Here is a 23,953-nt window from a genome sequence, read left to right as displayed (position 1 = left end):
GTGTATTGAGGACCAGTACATGTATTGAGTGTAGTGTATGTATTGAGTATAGTGTATGTATTGAGTATAGTGTATGTATTGAGGACCAGTACATGTATTGAGTGTAGTGTATGTATTGAGTGTAGTGTATTGAGGACCAGTACATGTATTGAGTGTAGTGTATGTATTGAGGGTGGTGTATGTATTGAGTGTAGTGTATTGAGGACCAGTACATGTATTGAGTGTAGTGTATGTATTGAGTATAGTGTATGTATTGAGTGTAGTGTATGTATTGAGGACCAGTACATGTATTGAGTGTAGTGTATGTATTTAGGACCAGTACATGTATTGAGTGTATTGTATGTATTGAGGGTGGTGTATGTATTGAGTGTAGTGTATTGAGGACCAGTACATGTATTGAGAGTAGTGTATGAGGTCATGCTGTATTCTTCATGTTGCCTTCTCAGATTGTGTCCCAGCTGGGCCCCCAGTACCGCGGGTCCCCACACATCACAGGCTTAGTCCAGGCAGCCCACTCCTGGCTGAGCACAGGGAACCACCCTCACCTCCTACCCCAGGGGAAGACCATGCCGAGCCCCGGGGGCTGCCTCCTCAGCTCCATCAATGTGGACATCAACATCCTTGGTAAGACAACATCTCGGGGAACCTGTAGAATGTTTTGTTCATTTTTGACACACTTGCATACCTGTGTATTAATCATCTGAGTTGTGAATGTTTTTTTTATGCCCCCGACATAAAGGGAGGGGGTATATAGTTATACCAAGCAATTCCATCCATCCTTCTGGTGGTCCTTCTTTCCATCCTTCTGTCCTTTCAAGGAAAACTTTCTGTGTGACCTATAACATGAACACGACTGCATGAATTCTTTTCAGATTTAGGGACAGTTTCTATATCAATAGGAGAGATGCCATGAAAAGTTTGATTTCGATATGTGGATTTTCTTGGAAAATGTTGCTTTTTTCATGTCGAGTGTACTGTATCCAGCAAAGCTTGCTGATCATGCATGTGCATCTTTTAATCATGCCTATGTTATATTGTTGTGCTTTTTAAGAGAAACCGGCTCAAAAGTTAAGGCATCACTCTATCTCCAATATTAAAATTTTTCTTCAGCTGTCAAATCTTATTATAATAAGATCTTTGTTGTACCACTAAACAAAGATCTGAGGACATCCCATAACGGGTCATGTCAGAACAACCTTTCATTCGACCAATTAGATCGTCGCTTACCAGATCAGGAAAGTGACTGTCGGATTGTGTTTCCTAATCATGCAAAATTGAAAAATTTAACATAGGTTATTCCGAACGACAGTTACATGGTTTATGACTGAATCCATACAATATTTGCCATCTGTTAGCCATTCCAGAATGTTCTTTGGTTCAGTTTTAATTTTTTAATCAAGAATGCTGACTTTCTTGTCAGTCACTCCATTTGTTGGTCACAGTTTGTGAAAGGTCGGTCTGATGTGATCCATACTGGGTATCCTCAGATCCTCAGATCTTTGTTTAGCAGAAGTGCTAACTTAGACCTGATTTAATTGAGACTGTAGTGAGCCCTGCTCACCTTTTGTCTTCTTTATACATTGTTATTGATTTACATTGATCTTTGACACACGATTATGAATATTGTGACTTCTGTTGCATATCAAAAGTAATATGTCATATTGAACCAAAGGTGTGTCAAATACTAGCATTTAACTCCACATATAATTCCCCACAAACGTGTTCCAGGAGAGTTATGTCCCCAGTACCATGCTTAAATTAGTGATAAAGTCTCCTACAGAGAGAGTTGTGTGGTTACAATGATTGACCTGGCTGACTGTGTGTCATTGTACCTTCATGGCATGGAGTGTTGCTCATGCTGTCAACCATTGATTACTGGTCCACACTCAAATCCATACAGTGTCCATGCTGTACCTGCCTGGCTGTGAAACGGCTTCCTGCAACAGAAAACATTTAGTCATGCCCCAAGTCAAGTCATCAAAAAGACCCCACAAGTTGCCAGTATTGTATTCCTGGGTTTCAAAGTTTGTTTGGGGCCATATATGTGATGTTGCAATCTGCTGTGCAGAGTTCCCTAACTTAACAGTATCAGAATCCAGTAGTAATTGGTTCACTGGTTTGGTGTCTGTCGGATTGCAGCTGTCTGAACTAGGGCTTCAACGAGTACTCGAGTACTCGGGGCCGGGTCGGTTTTAGTGGGACTCGAGTCCGTTATGAAGGACTCGAGTACTCGATAAGGGGAGATAACTCTGTTTTAATATTGTTTGAATAATGTATTCTTTGTAGAAAGTAGATGTACATTAGAACAACTGAGAATGTCGCATAAAATAGACGTAATTATTGTTTTTCCTTCCCGACTTTAAGAAATTGAATGTATCAAGGTGATTATTGCTTCTTTGCTCCGACTCAAATGTCAAGTGTATTCCCTTACACAGATTAACAACTGATTAGCTGGTATATATGTGCTATTTCAGTGCTTACAAATCAATCGACAGGTCGACAGTTTGGTACAGTTTGAAAACGTGACCAACTCATGAATGAATTTTTTACTACATTTCCATATTTCCTTAGTCTTGCAGCCTAGCAGCTGTGTATACGTGTATGTCACGTGATGCACGTTATCGATTTTCTTCCTGCGAATTATTGTTCGTGCTTGTTGGCAGGTGTCGAATGAAACGCTGATCGTCAGAAAAAAACTTGGTCTGTGTTCAATATGTATTGTAGTATTTGTCAGAGACCATATACCGATACGGTCTCTGTATTTGTAGACATGACGTAATGTTTTTGAAGGTCGTGATTAAGATTAGTGCAGTTACAAGCAAACATTAACACTGATCACTTCCATACACTTTGACAGATAAACAAGTTCCGTGGACGCTTTCCATTTACATTTCAGTGCAGTTCAATTATACTTATAACATGTTTTAATACTTTTAGATGGCAATTTTGATCTAATGAACCAATATTCTTAAAGGACGTCCTATTTTCGGGTACTCTGAACTCAGGAAACAATCAGTGTAGTGTGGCCGTGTTCATGTTACATTACAAACGAATAATGATGACTTGGTTACTGAATTACCACCTGTCAGTTAAACTACGTGACTGCCCAATCAACATGTCTAAACTTATGCAGAATCTAGAACAGAAAAAAATAGTAACTAGTAATTAGTAAGGAAAAGAATATATGGATGTGAACTTCTTTGTTATGAGGAACAAAACGTTTCGGAGTATATGCTTACTCCTTCATCAGGTGAATGAATGCCATGAGGCAGAGACCATATATATATGTATATGCAAGGACAACAAAATTAATAAGATAACAAAAAGCGGAAAACACAAAAGGTTGAAACTACCAAGGGAAGTCTACAGATGATTGGCACTGATAGGTGATAAACAATAGCCAACACTTTACAGTAATTTTTTACAGCGCTGAAGGTATGGAAGCCAGTACTTAAGTTATCATAGATAAGAAATAGGTAATGGAACGTTGTGTTCCTCATAATAAAGAATTTGACATCCATATATTCTCTTCCTTATGTGTATCACTTCTAAATGCCATTCAAAGACCTGGTAATTAGTAATTTTTATCCAGAAATGTAACATGTCATGTAATTAGAAGTATTCAGACAAAAAGAAATATGAAGATGACCTTTTCTCCCGTGATTGTTGGGGCTTGGTTAAGTCAACTCTTGTGAGGGTTGTTTGTTCTGCAAATGGTCTCCAACTGCTCGCTTACGGTTTCTTGATGGGTGTTTGGCAGGCAACGACCGTATGTTTGGGAGCTGCATGGTCCTGCAGGAATCCAAGCATAAACTGTATGTGACAGACCAGCAACCAAGTGATGGCAACGACTGTCTGAGAGTGTATGACCTGGATGACAATATGTCCTGCATGGTTGTGGAAGACCTCAACAGGAAGGTCAGATCTGTTCAGTTCAAGGCTGCAGAAAAGTGAGTTTTTTAGGGGAGAAATGAACCGGGTCAACATTCTTGTATTCATTATTTGCTTCTTACAACTTGGCAAACTGACCATCAAAATAAGAAAACAGAAAATATCATCCTGTCTTCAAACGTTCTTTCACAAATGGATGTCAGTTCTACAGAACCAGACAATTTTACTGTTGAAGTTAAACAAAGACTTTCATGTATGAATGAAGACACCATCCAATATAGTGGTTTGAACAAAATACGGGAACCATATTGAATCCTTTTACTGTTTATCTGCAGGTTGCTTCTGGTTGAATCCTTCCACAACAGCAGCAAATATAGTTACACCAGCTACTTTGACGTGTGTGATGGTTCCCTTGCTGCCCCCTACCACCTGGGAGGCAAACCTGGCAATGCTTGTGTGTCCAGCTCGGGAAGATTAGTTGCCTGGTCTGACGGTATGTCACCAAGTGGATGGTCACATTATTATTAGTTAACTTGTCCCATGGTATGTCACCAAGTAGATGGTCACAATATAATAATTTGCCTGGTCCCATGGTACGTCACCAAGTAGATGGTCACAATATAATAAGTTGCCTGATCCCATGGTATGTCACCAAGTAGATGGTCACAATATAATAATTTGCCTGGTCCCATGGTATGTCACCAAGTAGATGGTCACAATATAATAATTTGCCTGATCCCATGGTATGTCTCCAAGTAGATGGTCACATTATAATTAGTTAACTTGTCCCATGGTACGTCACCAAGTAGATGGTCACAATATAATTAGTTGCCTGGTCCCATGGTATGTCACCAAGTAGATGGTCACAATATAATTAGTTGCTTGGTTTAATACTTGTATTTTTATCAAGCTATAAACACTGGATTACCTTAACATTACTGTTCTAAATTTCAGATGAAAAAAAACTAATCAAGATTGGAATGTTCAAAAAAAAAGGACGAGGCATTGATATCAAACATGAGCTTGAAAGCACACCGAGCTACGTTCAGTTTTCTCATGATGAAAAACACCTAGTTACCCTATCTGCAAAAACTGCCCATATCTATGACTGTCAGTCTGGGGAGATGACTGCAGATGTTGGGCCAACTGAAGATCCATTTAGTTTCCAAACTGGAGATGTTGATTATGGTCGTATGACCTTTGTCACCAAAGACGACCAATTTATTCACCGAGGCTTCGGGTACAAGGAAGGTCATCATCTGTTTGTGAACAAAATCCCTTCCGGGGAACTCCTGTTCAAGTTGGAAGGATATAAGGAATATAGCTTGGAACTGTGTGTCCTTGATTCAAGGGAAGAGTTCCTCCTAGGGGGGTCCTCATCCACAGGAATCACCAACGGAGATACCGATAAACAAGCCAAATTGTTTAACCTCAGGACTGGAGAGTTGACATCCCAACTCAATTGTACAAATGGACCATATATTGATTTGAAAATGTTTGGAGACGAAGAGTTATGGGCCCTAATAGCTAGCTATGGCAGTGCAGTAATCAAGTTGGTCTTGTTAGGAAAGCGAAAAGCACCCCTATCCGAGCCAGTTCTTATGCGGTCAATCACGGACCACAGTCAGGCTATTCTGCAATACCTTGTTTCATCGGATGAGACACTGATGTTTTCAGCATCTGCTGATAACACTATCAAGCTTTGGGACCTACCTCGTCTTTTGAAAGTGTCAAGAGAGCAACTTTCTCATAAAGAGGCCACAAAAACAGATGAGGAAAAGAAAATGTCTTTAGATATTCAAGATGTTGGACAGAGCTCAACATTGAAATTCTCAAAGTGAGGTTTGACAGATCACTGTGAGGGAGATGGGTGTATTCCTGCTGAAGTTCGCAGACAGATAATGTTGAACAACCTTTCTCTATGTAGACACTGTTATCAATGTAATTATCATGCAGGAGATTTAACCATCATCAGATACAATGTCACATGGGGGAGATGGGTGGCCCAGGCGTCTAAGGCGCCGCAATTCGCTGTGCAGAATTGCATCCCTTGGGTATGCCAGAAAACTATGATTATGGGATCATGGAATCTGCTGTAGCATGATCTGTAAACTCACAGAAGCAGGCAGAGCTCACTTTTTCCCTGTAGTTGTGATGTTACTGTGCTAAGGCCACACTTTTGTCTACTAGAGATTTTATAGAAAAATACCTGTCAGCAGGTGTGAAAGTAAAAGGGGAAAACAAGGAAATTCAATTTGATTTTGTTTTGTTTTCTGCTCCACTACAGGTTGGCGGGTATACAAATAGACTGTGGGAGGAGAGACTGCTACACCGCTGTTGCTTTAAGGAATGCAAACCTGACAAATCAAACGAGAACAGTTTTGTGCATCTAGGAATCCTATAAATGTTTAGTAACAACCAGTAACCTTAGTTTGACTCCCATGTTTAAAATGTCCACTTCCGTGGGTCCTTGTTTAGTGGGTGCAATATGCTCTCAGCTTATCGGCAGGATAGAAAAAAGGGAACAAATTGTGAAGAAAACATTCCATTTCAAGAAAGTGTACAGTCGATCGATCCGTAAAGTCAGTTAAAAACATGTGTGTCCTAACATCAGAGGTTCCAGAGAAGGTCACTGAAATCAGAACAGTATGTGGGAATAGTCAGAGATATGCACAAACAAAACAAGATCAATTTCTTTCTTCACAAGTTCCAGCTCTATGTATATTGCCTGCTCTCTGAATCCCGTCTCACTGTGTTACCAGGGATGACAAGCAACTGTTCATGTGTACAAAGCACGGATGTCTCCTGAAGCGAGACATGGAGACAGGCAGTACCGACGTGGTGCTGGAGGCGGAGTCGATGAGGACACCTCGGAGACTGATGTGCCTGACCAGTAGTGGACGACACCTCGCTGTTCCCAGGAAGAAGAAAGTCCTAGTCCTGGATGTCCAGACATGTAAGACAAACTGCAACAAAACATATATTCAGCAAAGTGTATATAAGTAAGTCAGGGTTGGATGCAGCTTTCAGCAGTTGTATCAGTAGGTGGCAGTGTGATGTAGGTGGCAGTGTGATGTAGGTGGCAGGGTGATGTAGGTGGCAGTGTGATGTAGGTGGCAGTGTGATGTAGGTGGCAGATGGGGAACCCACAAGCAGAGAAGGAAAGTAGTCCCAGTAGAACTCGGATCTAAACCCATGGCTGTATTTGTTCAATTCATGTACATTTCATGTATTTGGTAGCTAATAAGAATGTCAATGTGTACGCGGACCAAGTTCTGAAAATATTGAAATACACACATAACCTTAATGCATGAACAAAGACAAAGAGGTTCAGTAAGTCACGTAATGCATCATTTTTCCAGTGGAGTTGGTGTATGACCTGCAGCATGTGAGTCACGAGGTGGACTGTCTGGCAGAGGGGGGCAACATCCTCATTGCTGGAACATCAGGCATGGAGGCCACAGGCAGGATCTGGAATCTGGACAATGGTAACTTTCTCATATGAATAGTCAGTGAGTAGATTGTACATCAAGTCCCCTGCATCATATGAATAGTCAGTGAGTAGATTGTACATCAAGTACCCTGCATCATATGAATAGTGAGTGAGTAGATTGTACATCAAGTCCCCTGCATCATATGAATAGTGAGTGAGTAGATTGTACATCAAGTCCCCTGCATCAATGAATAGTGAGTGGATAGATTGTACATCAAGTACCCTGCATCAATGAATAGTGAGTGAGTAGATTGTACATCAAGTCCCCTGCATCAATGAATAGTGAGTGGATAGATTGTACATCAAGTACCCTGCATCATATGAATAGTGAGTGAGTAGATTGTACATCAAGTCCCCTGCATCAATGAATAGTGAGTGGATAGATTGTACATCAAGTACCCTGCATCATATGAATAGTGAGTGAGTAGATTGTACATCAAGTCCCCTGCATCATATGAATAGTGAGTGAGTAGATTGTACATCAAGTCCCCTGCATCATATGAATAGTGAGTGAGTAGATTGTACATCAAGTCCCCTGCATCAATGAATAGTGAGTGGATAGATTGTACATCAAGTCCCCTGCATCAATGAATAGTGAGTGGATAGATTGTACATCAAGTACCCTGCATCATATGAATAGTGAGTGAGTAGATTGTACATCAAGTCCCCTGCATCAATGAATAGTGAGTGAGTAGATTGTACATCAAGTACCCTGCATCATATGAATAGTGAGTGAGTAGATTGTACATCAAGTCCCCTGCATCAATGAATAGTGAATGGATAGATTGTACATCAAGTACCCTGCATCATATGAATAGTGAGTGAGTAGATTGTACATCAAGTACCCTGCATCATATGAATAGTGAGTGAGTAGATTGTACATCAAGTCCCCTGCATCATATGAATAGTGAGTGAGTAGATTGTACATCATGTCCCCTGCATCAATGAATAGTGAGTGGATAGATTGTACATCAAGTCCCCTGCATCATATGAATAGTGAGTGAGTAGATTGTACATCAAGTCCCCTGCATCAATGAATAGTGAGTGGATAGATTGTACATCAAGTCCCCTGCATCTTATGAATAGTGAGTGAGTAGATTGTACATCAAGTCCCCTGCATCATTTGAATAGTCAGTGAGTATAGCCTGTTAATATAACATTAACAATCTGTAACCTGCTTTTATGACTGACATTCTGTTTGGTTACCACACACCACCTGCTGACCTTGGTCCTATTCCCCACAATGGATGCCTGTTTGAGAAGACAACTGAAGGCATCATCAAGGTTGTTACTGAAAAGGCAGAAGTTGACATAAGTTGTGGACATGGTAGTCAAACGGATAAACAACAGAAAAAGGCAGTAATACGATTAAAAAATCTGAGGCGGAAGCAGGCACACTGGGCGCCAAATTGCACAGCACATCAAGAACCAGGAACCCATTTTAACCTGAGCTAAGGGAATCCACCAGTGGCAGATTTTTGCCATATATTATTGTCTGTTTTACACTATTTCTGATTGCTAAATGCATTTTGGGTCAAGCATTCGTGATTGGGTTGCTATGTTCAGTTTACTTGCCCTTGAAGGTTAATGTTAAAGGCAATCAAAGAGACAGTTCTTCCATGATATTTGATATGATGTAATATTTGACTGTTGTGTGTTCAGGTGAAGTCATACGGGATGTGACCTATCTGTACTCCTTCTATGAGACCGCCATGAATAGCACAGGAACAAGGGTAAGTCACTTGGTAGTCAAACCATCTTCTGGCAGCACTGTTGCAGACACTGTGTTGGAGATGGTGAGGCCTAGGGCAGTGATGACCTGAAATACTTGGTAGTCTCACCATCTTCTGGCAGCACTGTTGCAGACACTGTGTTGGGGATGGTGAGGCCTAGGGCAGTGATGACCTGAAATACTTGGTAGTCAAACAACTTCTGGCAGCACTGTTGCAGACACTGTGGTGTTGGTGTGGAGATGGTGAGGCCTAGGGCAGTGATGACCTGAAATACTTGGTAGTCACACCATCTTCTGGCAGCACTGTTGCAGACACTGTGTTGGTGTGGAGATGGTGAGGCCTAGGGCAGTGATGACCTGAAATACTTGGTAGTCACACCATCTTCTGGCAGCACTGTTGCAGACACTGTGTTGGTGTGGAGATGGTGAGGCCTAGGGCAGTGATGACCTGAAATACTTGGTAGTCACGCCATCTTCTTGCAGCACTGTTGCAGACACTGTGTTGGTGTGGAGATGGTGAGGCCTAGGGCAGTGATGACCTGAAATACTTGGTAGTCACGCCATCTTCTGGCAGCACTGTTGCAGACACTGTGTTGGGGATGGTGAGGCCTAGGGCAGTGATGACCTGAAATACTTGGTAGTCTCACCATCTTCTGGCAGCACTGTTGCAGACACTGTGTTGGGGATGGTGAGGCCTAGGGCAGTGATGACCTGAAATACTTGGTAGTCATGCCATCTTCTGGCAGCACTGTTGCAGACACTGTGGTGTTGGTGTTGAGATGGTGAGGCCTAGGGCAGTGATGACCTGAAATACTTGGTAGTCACGCCATCTTCTGGCAGCACTGTTGCAGACACTGTGGTGTTGGTGTGGAGATGGTGAGGCCTAGCGCAGTGATGACCTGAAATACTTGGTAGTCACCCCATCTTCTTGCAGCACTGTTGCAGACACTGTGTTGGTGTGGAGATGGTGAGGCCTAGGGCAGTGATGACCTGAAATACTTGGTAGTCTCACCATCTTCTGGCAGCACTGTTGCAGACACTGTGTTGGGGATGGTGAGGCCTAGGGCAGTGATGACCTGAAATACTTGGTAGTCACGCTATCTTCTGGCAGCACTTTTGCAGACACTGTGTTGGTGTGGAGATGGTGAGGCCTAGGGCAGTGATGACCTGAAATACTTGGTTGTCACACCATCTTCTGGCAGCACTTTTGCAGACACTGTGTTGGTGTGGAGATGGTGAGGCCTAGGGCAGTGATGACCTGAAATACTTGGTTGTCACGCCATCTTCTGGCAGCACTGTTGCAGACACTGTGGTGTTGGTGTGGAGATGGTGAGGCCTAGGGCAGTGATGACCTGAAATACTTGGTAGTCACGCCATCTTCTGGCAGCACTGTTGCGGACACTGTGGTGTTGGTGTGGAGATGGTGAGGCCTAGGGCAGTGATGACCTGAAATACTTGGTAGTCTCACCATCTTCTGGCAGCACTGTTGCAGACACTGTGGTGTTGGTGTGGAGATGGTGAGGCCTAGGGCAGTGATGACCTGAAATACTTGGTAGTCTCACCATCTTCTGGTAGCACTGTTGCAGACATTGTGTTGGAGATGGTGAGGCCTAGGGCAGTGATGACATGAAATACTTGGTAGTCACACCATCTTCTGGCAGCACTGTTGCAGACACTGTGTGGGAGATGGTGAGGCCTAGGGCAGTATCCTGATATTATACGTATCACAAGACTGGGTCATGATACGATATGTATTGCAATTCCCATAATTACGTCAAATCACATGGAAGCATGGAAACAACACTGGATGGTCATTGAACAAGTAGTAAGTAATGTATTTCAGCAAGTGTATCGTCTTGTATCGATACAGAATAAAACATTTCTTGTATCCTATCGTCACATGAAAACTCACAATGCACCTGTTCACCGATGTATCGTTTCACCTTTACTTGGTAGCCACCTCACCTTATATCAGTGTGAATGAGCCATGAAGACCGAGTTGAAAGGTACTTCAGCTATGTCATGGCGTGTCAGCTTAATGTGTGAGGAAAACCTGAAGTGATGCAGGTCGTAAACGTTTACAGCTTGAAACCCTAAGTACAGCCTTGGTGCCGACACTTCGATCAGCACACATCTGACATTCAAACCCATCATTAGCAAATCTTGGCAAAAGGACACAAATCTGCACAGAAAATGACATCCTTTAAAACACTGGGCTACCTCTGTGTGTTTTTAGATGATATGTGTGTTGGTGGGGAGTGTTCAGGTTGCATAGATAGTGGTGTACCAAAACACTTGGGTATAAGTTTTGTACAAACAAACATTCTTCTCCTGTTCTATAGAATCGCTACTATCACAGACACTTTCAGTTACCTATAAATGTCTTTGCCTTCTTTTCCAGTTCATCATGACCATGTTCGACTACCCAATCATCTTTAATGTCAATCTAGAGGAAAATGAAACTGACTCTATGGTAGGGCAGCCGGACACCATGATGAGCGCGTGCTGCGGAGCGGGCTTCACGCCAGATGACTGCCTTGCTGTAGCGTGTTCTGGTGATGGCTCTATACGGGTCATGGATGCTGAAACGAATCGCTACATGTACAGGATGAGTCAGAGATCGTCCATCACCAATATGACCTTCTCCCCAGACAGCAAGAATCTTCTCACGTCTGGCTACCGCTCCATCTATGTCTGGATGTTGTCTGATGGCAGTTTGGGATGCAAGCTGACCAGACATCAGTCCTTCATCGTGTGTATGGAGTTTTCACATGGTGGTCAGTTTCTGGTTACCACCAGTCAAGACAAGACCATTGTGGTGTGGGACTTTGAGAAGAAAGTATCAATCAGCTCCTACCATGCCCATTGCCAGGTCAATGCTATGGCAGTTTTTTCAGACTTGTCAGCCATTGCCTATGCTCCTGAGAATGTGGCAAGTGTGGCAGTGTTGAAGCCCAATAAGAGGCTGACTCAGATGCTGGAGGGAACCTATGTCCACACTGTCCCAGAGTCTGTGAAGAAAGCACAAGCCCTGGCGCTTGCTTTCTCAAGTCAAGGAGTCATGAAGGAAACTTCAGCAGCATGTGCCATACTCTAACATACACAGACCAAAGAGTCCACCTCACAACCGTGTACCATACTCTAACATACACAGACCAGGGAGTCCACCTCACAACCCTGTACAATACTCTAACATACACAGACCAGGGAGTCCACCTCACAACCATGTACCATACTCTAACATACACAGACCAGGGAGTCCACCTCACAACCATGTACCATACTCTAACATACACAGACCAGGGAGTCCACCTCACAACCGTGTACCATACTCTTACATACACAGACCAGGGAGTCCACCTCACAACCGTGTACCATGTTCTAACATACACAGACCAGGAAGTCAACCTCACAACCCTGTACCATACTCTAACATACACAGACCAGGGAGTCCACCTCACAACCATGTACCATACTCTAACATACACAGACCAGGGAGTCCACCTCACAACCGTGTACCATACTCTAACATACACAGACCAGGGAGTCCACCTCACAACCATGTACCATGTTGTAACATACACAGACCAGGGAGTCCACCTCACAACCCTGTACCATACTCTAACATACACAGACCAAAGAGTCCACCTCACAACCGTGTACAATACTCTAACATACACAGACCAGGGAGTCCACCTCACAACCCTGTACCATACTCTAACATACACAGACCAGGTAGTCCACCTTACAACCATGTACCATACTCTAACATACACAGACCAAAGAATCCACCTCACAACCATGTACCATACTCTAACATACACAGACCAAAGAGTCCACCTCACAACCCTGTACCATACTCTAACATACACAGACCAAAGAATCCACCTCACAACCGTGTACCATACTCTAACATACACAGACCAGGTAGTCCACCTCACAACCCTGTACCATACTCTAACATACACAGACCAGGTAGTCCACCTCACAACTGTGTACCATACTCTAACATACACAGACCAAAGAGTCCACCTCACAACCATGTACCATACTCTAACATACACAGACCAAAGAGTCCACCTCACAACCGTGTACCATACTCTAACATACACAGACCAGGTAGTCCACCTCACAACCATGTACCATACTCTAACATACACAGACCAAAGAGTCGACCTCACAACCGTGTACCATACTCTAACATACACGACCAAAGAATCCACCTCACAACCGTGTACCATACTCTAACAAACACAGACCAGGGAGTCCACCTCACAACCATGTACCATACTCTAACATACACAGACCAGGGAGTCCACCTTACAACCCTGTGCCATGTTCTAACATACACACACCAGGAAGTCAACCTCACAACCCTATACAATACTCTAACATACACAGACCAGGGAGTCCACCTCACAACCATGTACCATACTCTAACATACACAGACCAAAGAATCCACCTCACAACCGTGTACCATGTTCTAACATACACAGACCAGGGAGTCCACCTCACAACCCTGTACCATACTCTAACATACACAGACCAAAGAATCCACCTCACAACCGTGTACCATGTTCTAACATACACAGACCAGGGAGTCCACCTCACAACCCTGTACCATACTCTAACATACACAGACCAAAGAATCCACCTCACAACCATGTACCATGTTCTAACATACACAGACCAGGGAGTCCACCTCACAACCCTGTACCATACTCTAACATACACAGACCAGGGAGTCCACCTCACAACCGTGTACCATACTCTAACATACACAGACCAAAGAGTCAACCTCACAACCATGTACCATGTTCTAACATACACAGACCAGGGAGTCCACCTCACAACCATGTACCATACTCTAACATACACAGACCAAAGAGTCAACCTCACAACCATGTACCATGTTCTAACATACACAGACCAGGGAGTCCACCTCACAACCATGTACCATACTCTAACATACACAGACCAGGGAGTCCACCTCACAACCATGTACCATACTCTAACATACACAGACCAGGAAGTCCACCTCACAACCCTGTACCATACTCTAACATACACAGACCAGGGAGTCCACCTCACAACTGTGTACCATACTCTAACATACACAGACCAGGGAGTCCACCTCACAACCATGTACCATACTCTAACATACACAGATCAAGGAGTCCACCTCACAACCGTGTACCATACTCTAACATACACAGACCAGGTAGTCCACCTCACAACCGTGTACCATACTCTAACAAAAACAGACCAGGTAGTCCACCTCACAACCCTGTACCATACTCTAACATACACAGACCAGGAAGTCCACCTCACAACCCTGTACCATACTCTAACATACACAGACCAGGAAGTCCACCTCACAACCCTGTACCATACGCTAACATACACAGACCAGGGAGTCCACCTTACAACCCTGTACCATACTCTAACATACACAGACCAGGAAGTCCACCTCACAACCCTGTACCATACTCTAACATACACAGACCAGGGAGTCCTTCTCACAACCGTGTACCATACTCTAACATACACAGACCAGCCCAGCTCCACACATCCATGTACAGGGCCTCACAGCCCAGTTCCACACAGCCATGTACAGGGCCTCACTCACAGCTTCACACAGCCATGTACAGGGCCTCACTCACAGCTCCACACAGCCATGTACAGGGCCTCACAGCCAAGCTCCACACAGCCATGTACAGGGCCTCACTCACAGCTCCACACAGCCATGTACAGCTAGGGCCTCACAGCCCAGTTCCACACAGCCATGCACAGGGCCTCACAGCCCAGCACCACACAGCCATGTACAGGGCCTCACAGCCCAGCTCCACACAGCCATGTACAGGGCCTCAAAGCCCAATTCCACACAGCTGTGTACAGGGCCTCACAGCCCAGCTCCACACAGCCATGTACAGGGCTTCACAGCCCAGTTCCACACAGCCATGTACAGGGCTTCACAGCCCAGTTCCACACAGCCATGTACAGGGCCTCACTCCCAGTTCCACACAGCCATGTACAGGGCCTCACAGCCCAGCTCCACACAGCCATGTCCAGGGCCTCACAGCCCAGTTCCAAACAGCCATGTACAGGGCTTCACAGCCCAGTTCCACACAGCCATGTATAGGGCCTCACTCCCAGTTCCACACAGCCATGTATAGGGCCTCACTCCCAGTTCCACACAGCCATGTACAAGGCTTCACAGCCCAGTTCCACACAGCCATGTACAGGGCTTCACAGCCCAGCTCCACACAGCCATGTACAGGGCCTCACTCCCAGCTCCACACAGCCATGTACAGGGCCTCACTCCCAGTTCCACACGGCCATGTACAGGGCCTCACAGCCCAGTTCCACACAGCCATGAACAGGGCCTCACAGCCAAGCTCCACACAGCCATGTACAGGGCTTCACAGCCCAGTTCCACACAGCCATGTACAGGGCCTCACAGCCCAGCTCCACACAGCCATGTACAGGGCCTCACAGCCAAGCTCCACACAGCCATGTACAGGGCTTCACAGCCCAATTCCACACAGCCATGTACAGGGCTTCACAGCCCAATTCCACACAGCCATGTACAAGGCTTCACAGCCCAGCTCCACACATCCATGTACAGGGCTTCACAGCCCAGCTCCACACAGCCATGTACAGGGCCTCACTCCCAGCTCCACACAGCCATGTACAGGGCCTCACAGCCCAGCTCCACACAGCCATGTACAGGGCCTCACTCACAGCTCCACACAGCCATGTACAGGGCCTCACAGCCCAGCACCACACAGCCATGTACAGGGCTTCACAGCCCAGCTCCACACAGCCATGTACAGGGCCTCACTCCCAGCTCCACACAGCCATGTACAGGGCCTCACAGCCCAGCTCCACACAGCCATACATCACTAGAAGTGCCATCCTGTCACTACCTAATAGTCTGGCCTCCTCAGTTAGTAGGTTGTCCTCTGCATAGTTATGATTGTAGTCCTAACAGTTATTGGTTTCATTTTCATGTCTTTTGAACAGCAGAGAAATACAATTGTGATGTTTTACACTGAAATATTTTTACCTATACATACCATCATTGCAGCCAAATATATGCAATTAAGTTATGCTCATGTTTGTTATGACATTGTTATTTATGCAATATGACACGGGTAAAAAATTATAAGAATAACTATATACATGAACTGATAGTATATATATTTTATATTGTTATTCCCACATTTAGGCTTCTGTCGTGGCTCATTGTGAATGTTCCACTATGGCTCACATGGTACACATTTTCATGATGATATTGTTGTCCATTACATGGCCTGTGGATGTTTTCCTCTATCCTTTGGTAATATGTATCAAAAATGGACGACACCTTTCTTTTTCTCATTTATTAGTTTTATTTACACCATTTGTACATAATTCAGTAATGTATTTATAGTCAGTATACTTTCCATGTCCTTTATTACACCCACCAGTACAGGTGAGCCACACAGTATATGGAAAGTGTTGACTGAAACATAATGAATGTTTTCTTATTATTCTATTTCCTCAAAAGCCAAAGTAGGTCTCAATTTCTCTTTCATAACATTCCAATGTTTTAGAAACACGTAACTCATGAAAGTATTTAAATGAACCAAAGTGACGGACCATAGGCTCTCAAATGATTTTTATTTTTTTAAATAGAAATTGAAATGAATTTAATATATTTGAAATTGCAACACTGATGTGATGTAAAATGTATGATAAATGTTGGTCCCCCCGTATAAATGTACACACATTTCAAAGGGAAAGATATTTTTAGGTGTGTCTTTCCTTTTAAACTAAATACCCATGAAAATGGCATCAACCCACCCAGGTCTGTCTTGAGCAGAGCTCGTGTTTTGTACACTGATTTCTTTCTGCAAAGTCATACATTCCATATCATCATTAAAATTATCAATATATCAATGTGATCACAGTTATTTTTGTCTTTGAATACATTTTTGTATCTGTTATGTTCAGATTTGCAACAGACAAATAGTCCCCTTACTCAGCAGGAATAAAATAGCATTTCTTGGGAATATGTGTTTTGTTGTCCAGTATGGTTTGTTTCAGTACTTGGTTTAATATTCCCCTTACTGGTCACCCACACTTGGTGATGTGTTGGTAAATATTGCTGTCTGTCTCCATTCTCTCTCACATAATGCATGGTTAGAATCAACTCATGCTGATATCTGCTGAATGTTATGTTGACTATATAATGTTAGGTTGAATAACTATAGTGATCGGAACACCATGGCTTACTTGCAATCCTGCCACTGTCCTGGAGAATACTGTACTGGGTAGTACTGGAGAATCACTCAAACTTTGTGTGTCCAGTAGGAATACATTATGTCACTGAAATGAACATGATTGTGGTGTGGCCGGGTCTTTCCATGTATGTGCAGTGCCAATAGTAGACACTTGGCTGTTGTTACATGATAATGTTATTGTGGGATTTACTGAATGTTTTTTTTCACATGTATTTTCTTCACTAAACAGACTTTCTGTCTGTCTCTGCCATTGTACAACATTTCTGCATTCTATAGCCATTTAATGAACAACACATGTATGTGTATATAGCGTCCACAGTTGGGTCCGTATTTAAACTTAATTATTGCTTGTCAGATATCTGCCTGGTGTTATAAACATATCTAAATAAAATGCTAAAAAAGGCCGTAGCCACCACAAAAACACATTTATAGGAGATCTTCACCTGACTGGTCTGCTGCTTCAGCCTAACCAGTACTTACCAAACAACTACAAAATGTTTATCACTTAGTATTGTCCACTACGAAATGTGTATCACTTAGTATTGGCCACTACAAAATGTTTATCACTTAGTATTGGCCACTACAAAATGTTTATCACTTAGTATTGGCCAAACCTACCTGGATTCAAGTGAAAACTGCATGTCATGCTCTCCGAAGTTTGGGACAAGATAAGTAAACATGTTCATGAGAATTTATGCTTCATCATGGTAAGGGATCGGCCATGAGTGTGTTTTACAGTCAGTTCAGGCCGAGGAAAACCAACTCTTAAAGACCTCAAATATCTCTTGTTGACTGAGGAAATCTGCAGATCTAGGCTAATCACATCTATCTCAACTTTGTGGTGGAGATCGATTAACATAAGTGAAGATTCAAATCCGTGAACCTCCGTAATCCTCCCATTTACTGAAAAAGACACAACAGCTGATAATATACATATGACAAGGATTTGGCAGACAGTGTTTTAAGTTTAAAACACAACCATTTGGCCACTGGATGAATTTTACCACATCTGATAGGGCTCGTGTCAACTAATTTGAAGTTTTACGCAGAAAACATAATCTTGTGCAAATATTTGATTATTTTGTTTGTGTAACGTGGCACTGAGCAGTATTGTAGGTATATTAATTAGCTTGTCACAACTCCTCTCGTTGCTGAGGAAATAACTCTACTGAACTGTAGCGCAAGAGTGAACAACATACTTGTAAGAGATAACAGATGGACATTACATAAAATTACATATTGATAATTGTATTTAAGATTCCTTTATCAAATAAGGATCTGAGAATGTAGTTTACTCTGTGGCCTACATGTACTGAGAGACAGTGATGAGGATGACGAACTGCATCTCAACTGGTGATACAGCGAGTAGCCTGACATGAGGGCAAAGTCAATTTAGCAGATAATCATTCTACTCTTCAAAATGATGACCCCCCGGAAAGCGGAAGGTTCGGATTTTGATCCCTGGCTGCATCATGCCAAAAGACTTTAAAGGATGGTACTTGTTGTTACCCTTCCTGTCACTCGGCATTAAGGGGCTAAAACAAGGACTGGTTGGCTCAGAGTCATTATACTGTGTCTGAGTGGGGTCTTCATGTTGAACTGCAACATGGTATTTCAGTGGGCTAGCACTATAAACTCGACATCAGTCCGGACAAGCAGCCACGCACACGACCATACGTACATGGACATGCTATATAAGTACAACCATCTTGGACATGACGTTAAACCCCATTTCACTTCACCTCACCTGAGTCTTACTTAGAGTTGTGCAGACTGTATTGGACAATAGACTATACCAGCCAAGTGGTATAACAGTCAGGAGAGATGTATAGACGGGGGAAATAATTAATCACAAGAGTGGTATGGACAGTGGAGTTGTATAGTCACGATAGTGGTATCCTCAGGGGAGTGATATACATGAGCTTCATATTTTTCAAGGTAGTCCCTTACAGTCTATTACATTTGTTCAACCTCTATCCCGGGTCATATTTCCGTTTTGTTCCATGTTGAATCATCGTCTGTCAATCAGCCCTCCAAAAGCAGCCACCAATTCTTGGTCCTCGTTATATTTATTACCACCTAAGTGTTTATATTTTCAAATTTGAACACAGGTGGACGTTTACTAGGGGCCATATCTTGGGAGTAAGATGGAGTGGGCAGTAACTCGTATCCATACACATTCCCGTCCAGGCTCCAGTATTTACAGATTGTCGTCATATAGCTGGAATATTGCTGAGTGCGGCGTTAAACAACAAACAAACAACATTGCAACATATGTGAGATGGAGCACTGTTCTGATGGAGGAGACCCCCCAAATCGACGTTTGCCGCGACTGTTCTCTTGGATGGACTCGCGCAATCGTTTCAATAAGCTGGCATTATCTTCATCAGTCATAGTTGTTGCCCGTGCTGCATAATCGAAGTTGAAAGAAGGTGGACCTAACTTACGGAGTGGATCTGGAGGTTTCAAACTTCTTGACTGTGGGGGAGCCGAAGTGTTTTCAAGCCAATGATGTTTGTTCTGTCTCGGCATCCCAGTGATGGATCCAGCTCCCATCATCCGTCACCAACCAAAAATGATTTTTTTAAAGCTGGGTTGCGATTATATATCTTGTTAACAGGGCATTAGAGGTGGTTGCCCGCATAACTTTCATTTCATCCGATAACATTCGAGGAACCCATCGGGCACAAACCTTTGACATATGTACATGTAGGATTGTTTACGTTTCCCCAGCGTCTTTGTGTTCTTCTCTAACCCATGAAGTGTAATTCGCCTGCTGTTTAATTGTGGCATATGATGGTGCAGGCTCTCCATAGGTTGCATACAGCGGTCCTATATGGTATAAGAATGTTCATTACTGCTTTATACTCAGTTATGTCTGACCCGCGAAGATCCGGGTTAGAATAGCTCTTTAGCAACCCATGCTTGTATATTAGAGGCGATTATGATCGCCGTAAGAGGCTATTAACGGGATCGGGTGGTCAGGTCGCTGACTTGGTTGAGGCATGTCATTGTATCCCAATCGTGGATCGATACTCATGATATCAATTACTGGATTGTGCGACGTCAACAACAAACAAACTTTAACTTGTTAATTGATTGTGTATGATGCTCAGCAGTCCGCGTTGTACAGTTATGTCTATTTCAATTCTATTAATAGGTGCACCTTAGTGTCGCAGGCAATGGACTGAAGCCCCCCAAATCATGATGGCTCACCCACCACAGATCTATACCATATATATGTCACTAATGTTTCACGAAACCAAAACAACAACCAAGATATGCCAGGGTCAAAACCTGCTGATTTCCCCTCGTGAGGGGACAGAAATTTTCAAGGGAGCGATATAGTCATGTGATTCTTGTTTATGTTCATGACTAGCATCACATTCATTACAGCACAGGCCCGCCAATATCATAAGATAATACAATAACAGGACCAGATATTATTGCTGGATTCGTGCGATACAACATTAAGCTCTATTAACCCGGTGGCTTCGGAGATGTCAATATCACGGTTCATTTCTAATGGTATGTAAAGTTTGAAGGTCACACTAGGGTCGTACAATAAAAATGCGCACGATAAAGTATTTGTGATAATGATAAATGCAGAAACGATTGAAAAATCGGTTGAAATTACATTTAACTCCGTCATTTTTTGCAGTTTAAAATTAAATAATTAATTGACGCCTTAACACCTATTTAATTTCAGCTTTGTTCAGCAAGTGGCTTCGTTAGCAATTTTACAACTTTGGCGACACATAAAGGTCAGGGTCAGAAACAATATGCAAATAAATTTAACAAACTGCCTTTTTGCATGTTCAACCTGTAAATCGAACACCGCACATCAAATTACACGCTGATACACCCACAGCCGACTGATTCAAGGAAGACCGCAACACTTGCCATCAATTTGGGTGCCATGCTTGCAATGTTCAAACTCAGAATATCGTGCTGCAAACCATGGCTTGGATCATCCATCGATATTTGGGTCAAAAGTTGAGCGACGGGAATTTAACGCGTCACGTGAGTATCACGTGAACCGTCTGTGCACGCATCTCAGTTCGACAAAGAGTGGTATTTCACAACTTATATTAAACGACTTACAGTATAAACAATTAACAAATTGTAAATCACACTTTTGGAACCTTTATTCATAATTGTGACATTAAGTATACCATGAGGAAAGGATGGCGATGAAGTAGGGGACACATACAGTTCGGATTAAGGCCGCTTCGGGCATTACTTCCGTCCAGTCACAGCTGGCCCGAATGTCCCGAATAACGCGGGTTTCGTTTCCCACCTAATAAGTCTCACATCTCACATTAACACCGAATCCACAGCCTCTTGCGTGTGTGGTCACTGAGCCGCAACGACTGACAGGAGCAGGCTAAGCAGAAGACACACAATCGTACTCCTGTACGTTTTACTGATTTTTTCCCCCACATCGTCCTCACATTGTAGCAGAGAAAATAATGTGCCTTTTCTTCGGTACAAGTATCAAAAGAATACAGCTCGATATTTTTATTTATTTAAAAATAATATGATTGTGCACCAGTTTATTTTATTTATTATATTTCAGCCCCTAAACATTAAAAAAGCAGATCATATACCGATATGGTCTCTGAAAAAACAAATCGCAGGTCTGAAACCCAAATACCCTTCTATGTTTTATAATTACTACGTTTATAATTAAAAGGGTTAATTAACCGCAATTAACAAGAAAGTAGGTCCACAACAACTTGCATTGCTCGATATCTGGGATGTTTGAACAATGTAAATTGAGACTATGACATTGCTAAACGGACGGACGAACACCAATGCCCACTAACCACGCACATGAGCAATCGCCTGTATATACTACTCCTTCCATACATTAGTTACGTCCCCTGGTAAGGTTTGCTGAAGATACCCCCGCTTGGCTTATACAGGTCAGCTGTGTTGAGTTTGATCACGTGGGGTTGGCATGCATACATTACCTCAGTTTTTTTTCGGGGAGCAGTCATTTTGGGAAAGCGCTACACCCACACGCTAGAATATTCGCGAAGGATTTTGTGTATGTTTCAATATCATTTCATCAAATGGAAGCTTTCAGAAAGAATTACAAATAACGATTCAACTGCTATGTCTATATCAAGTGTTTAGTTTGGGGGTTTATGGGGAAGACAGGAATAGATGGGTAGATCAATATGGTGAAGAGTCGATACCAGGAACTCGAGTACTGTCGCGTTGTTTCCATAGAAATAGTGTTACATCTACATTGCCCCAGTCTGTAGTAATACCCAGTTTCATTGGGTCCGTAGTAGACTAACATCTAGTCTCTGAAATGAACATATTGTACAGGAAAAAAAATAGTTGTTAAATTATCTCAATAAACATTTAATAAAAAGGAGCCCAGAGACTCTCTTCATTTTCCTGATACTGCAGAAATCGAGACTTGCCAAACATTATATTAAAGACTTGCATGGGCTGTATTTGATATATTTGTATCAGGGTCTGTAAGACAGACTGGAGCCGTAGCTGCAGCGTTAGAAATTGCCAAATTGTTAAGGCATCATAAGGAATAGTAGATATTTACCATTTTAAAGGGTTGGTTTTGCTATATGTTATCATTATAAGGACTAGTGGACTAAAACTGTTAATTTCTATCTCTGCTTAGAGGTAGATACCTCTGTGAAGACTAACATCTCTGAAATTGACATATTTTACAGAAATAAAGTTGCATGATTGTGAGAAATAAAGTAAAAGGTAGCCCAGAGACTCTCTTCACGAAACTGCAGTAATCCAGACTTGCCCACTATTATAGACTTGCATGAGTTGTATTGGACATATATGTTTCACGGTCTGAATAACAGACAATACCTCGGCGGGGATAAGGGCACACATAATAGACATCAGATACTACATCTATGTGATATCGAACTCGAGTCTTCGGCGTGACGAGCGATTGCTTTAACCGCTGATCGACCTACCACTCTGTATACTCCTTGAGAATGACGACCATTGTTCTATATTTTTCTGTGCCATCATATGGTCATCATTATTATCATAGTTATAAGGCAAAGTTATGTAGAGTTTTAAAACTGACCAAACGTTAACATATACATATCGATATATAACACCCACCATTTATGTCTGTCGAGACGACATGTCGTGAACTCCAGGACAGAATTCTACCTCTGTCTGAATGTGCGCCGCAACAGGGGCTTACGTAACATGTGTAAGGCAGACCGGCCTCGTTCCCTGGATATGTCAAGTCTTGTCAACATTGTACTCGGGCGCTATTGTACAACACTTATTCGTGTCACGTGCTCGGCTTCGTTGCGTTTCTCCATGTCATGGTATTACATTAATAAAAACTATAGCATCGTCCATCACAACAGATACAACCCAACCTCGTCCATCACAATAGATACAACCCAACCTCGTCCATTACAACAGATACAACCCAACCTCGTCCATCACTACAGATACAACACAATATCGTCCATCACTACAGATACAACCCAACCTCGTCCATCACTACAGATACAACCCAACCTCGTCCATCA

The 23,953-nt window shown here is 42.9% G+C and overlaps 1 protein-coding gene and 1 long non-coding RNA gene across 3 annotated transcripts in view; one reads left to right on the top strand and one right to left on the bottom strand.

Moving 5' to 3' along the window:
* The window catches only part of LOC124117763 (NACHT domain- and WD repeat-containing protein 1-like), a 32,964-nt gene extending 15,790 nt beyond the window's left edge, over window positions 1-17,174 (top strand). Inside the window, exons 9-16 of the mRNA XM_048393473.1 lie at window positions 447-624; window positions 3,761-3,950; window positions 4,227-4,384; window positions 4,846-5,728; window positions 6,654-6,847; window positions 7,254-7,379; window positions 9,047-9,117; window positions 11,518-17,174. Coding sequence (XP_048249430.1) covers window positions 447-624; window positions 3,761-3,950; window positions 4,227-4,384; window positions 4,846-5,728; window positions 6,654-6,847; window positions 7,254-7,379; window positions 9,047-9,117; window positions 11,518-12,213 — 2,496 coding nt within the window. The 3' untranslated portion in view covers window positions 12,214-17,174. The remainder of the gene's footprint in view (window positions 1-446; window positions 625-3,760; window positions 3,951-4,226; window positions 4,385-4,845; window positions 5,729-6,653; window positions 6,848-7,253; window positions 7,380-9,046; window positions 9,118-11,517) is intronic.
* On the bottom strand, window positions 6,141-23,648 carry LOC125378238. Of its 2 annotated transcripts, none has more exons than XR_007220128.1 (2): window positions 23,529-23,648; window positions 6,141-6,857 (listed from the first exon to the last, which is right to left on the bottom strand). It is a non-coding gene; the product is annotated as an uncharacterized LOC125378238 (long non-coding RNA). The 2 variants fall into 2 exon arrangements; XR_007220127.1 differs by having other exon boundaries at window positions 6,141-8,675; window positions 23,529-23,642.
* Window positions 23,649-23,953: the final 305 nt, after the last annotated feature.

Source organism: Haliotis rufescens, unplaced genomic scaffold (assembly GCF_023055435.1).
Source record: "Haliotis rufescens isolate VD_foot unplaced genomic scaffold, xgHalRufe1.0.p SCAF_12, whole genome shotgun sequence".
Classification (NCBI taxonomy): Eukaryota; Metazoa; Mollusca; class Gastropoda; order Lepetellida; family Haliotidae; genus Haliotis; species Haliotis rufescens.
This window is presented reverse-complemented; position numbering and strand designations above follow the sequence as displayed.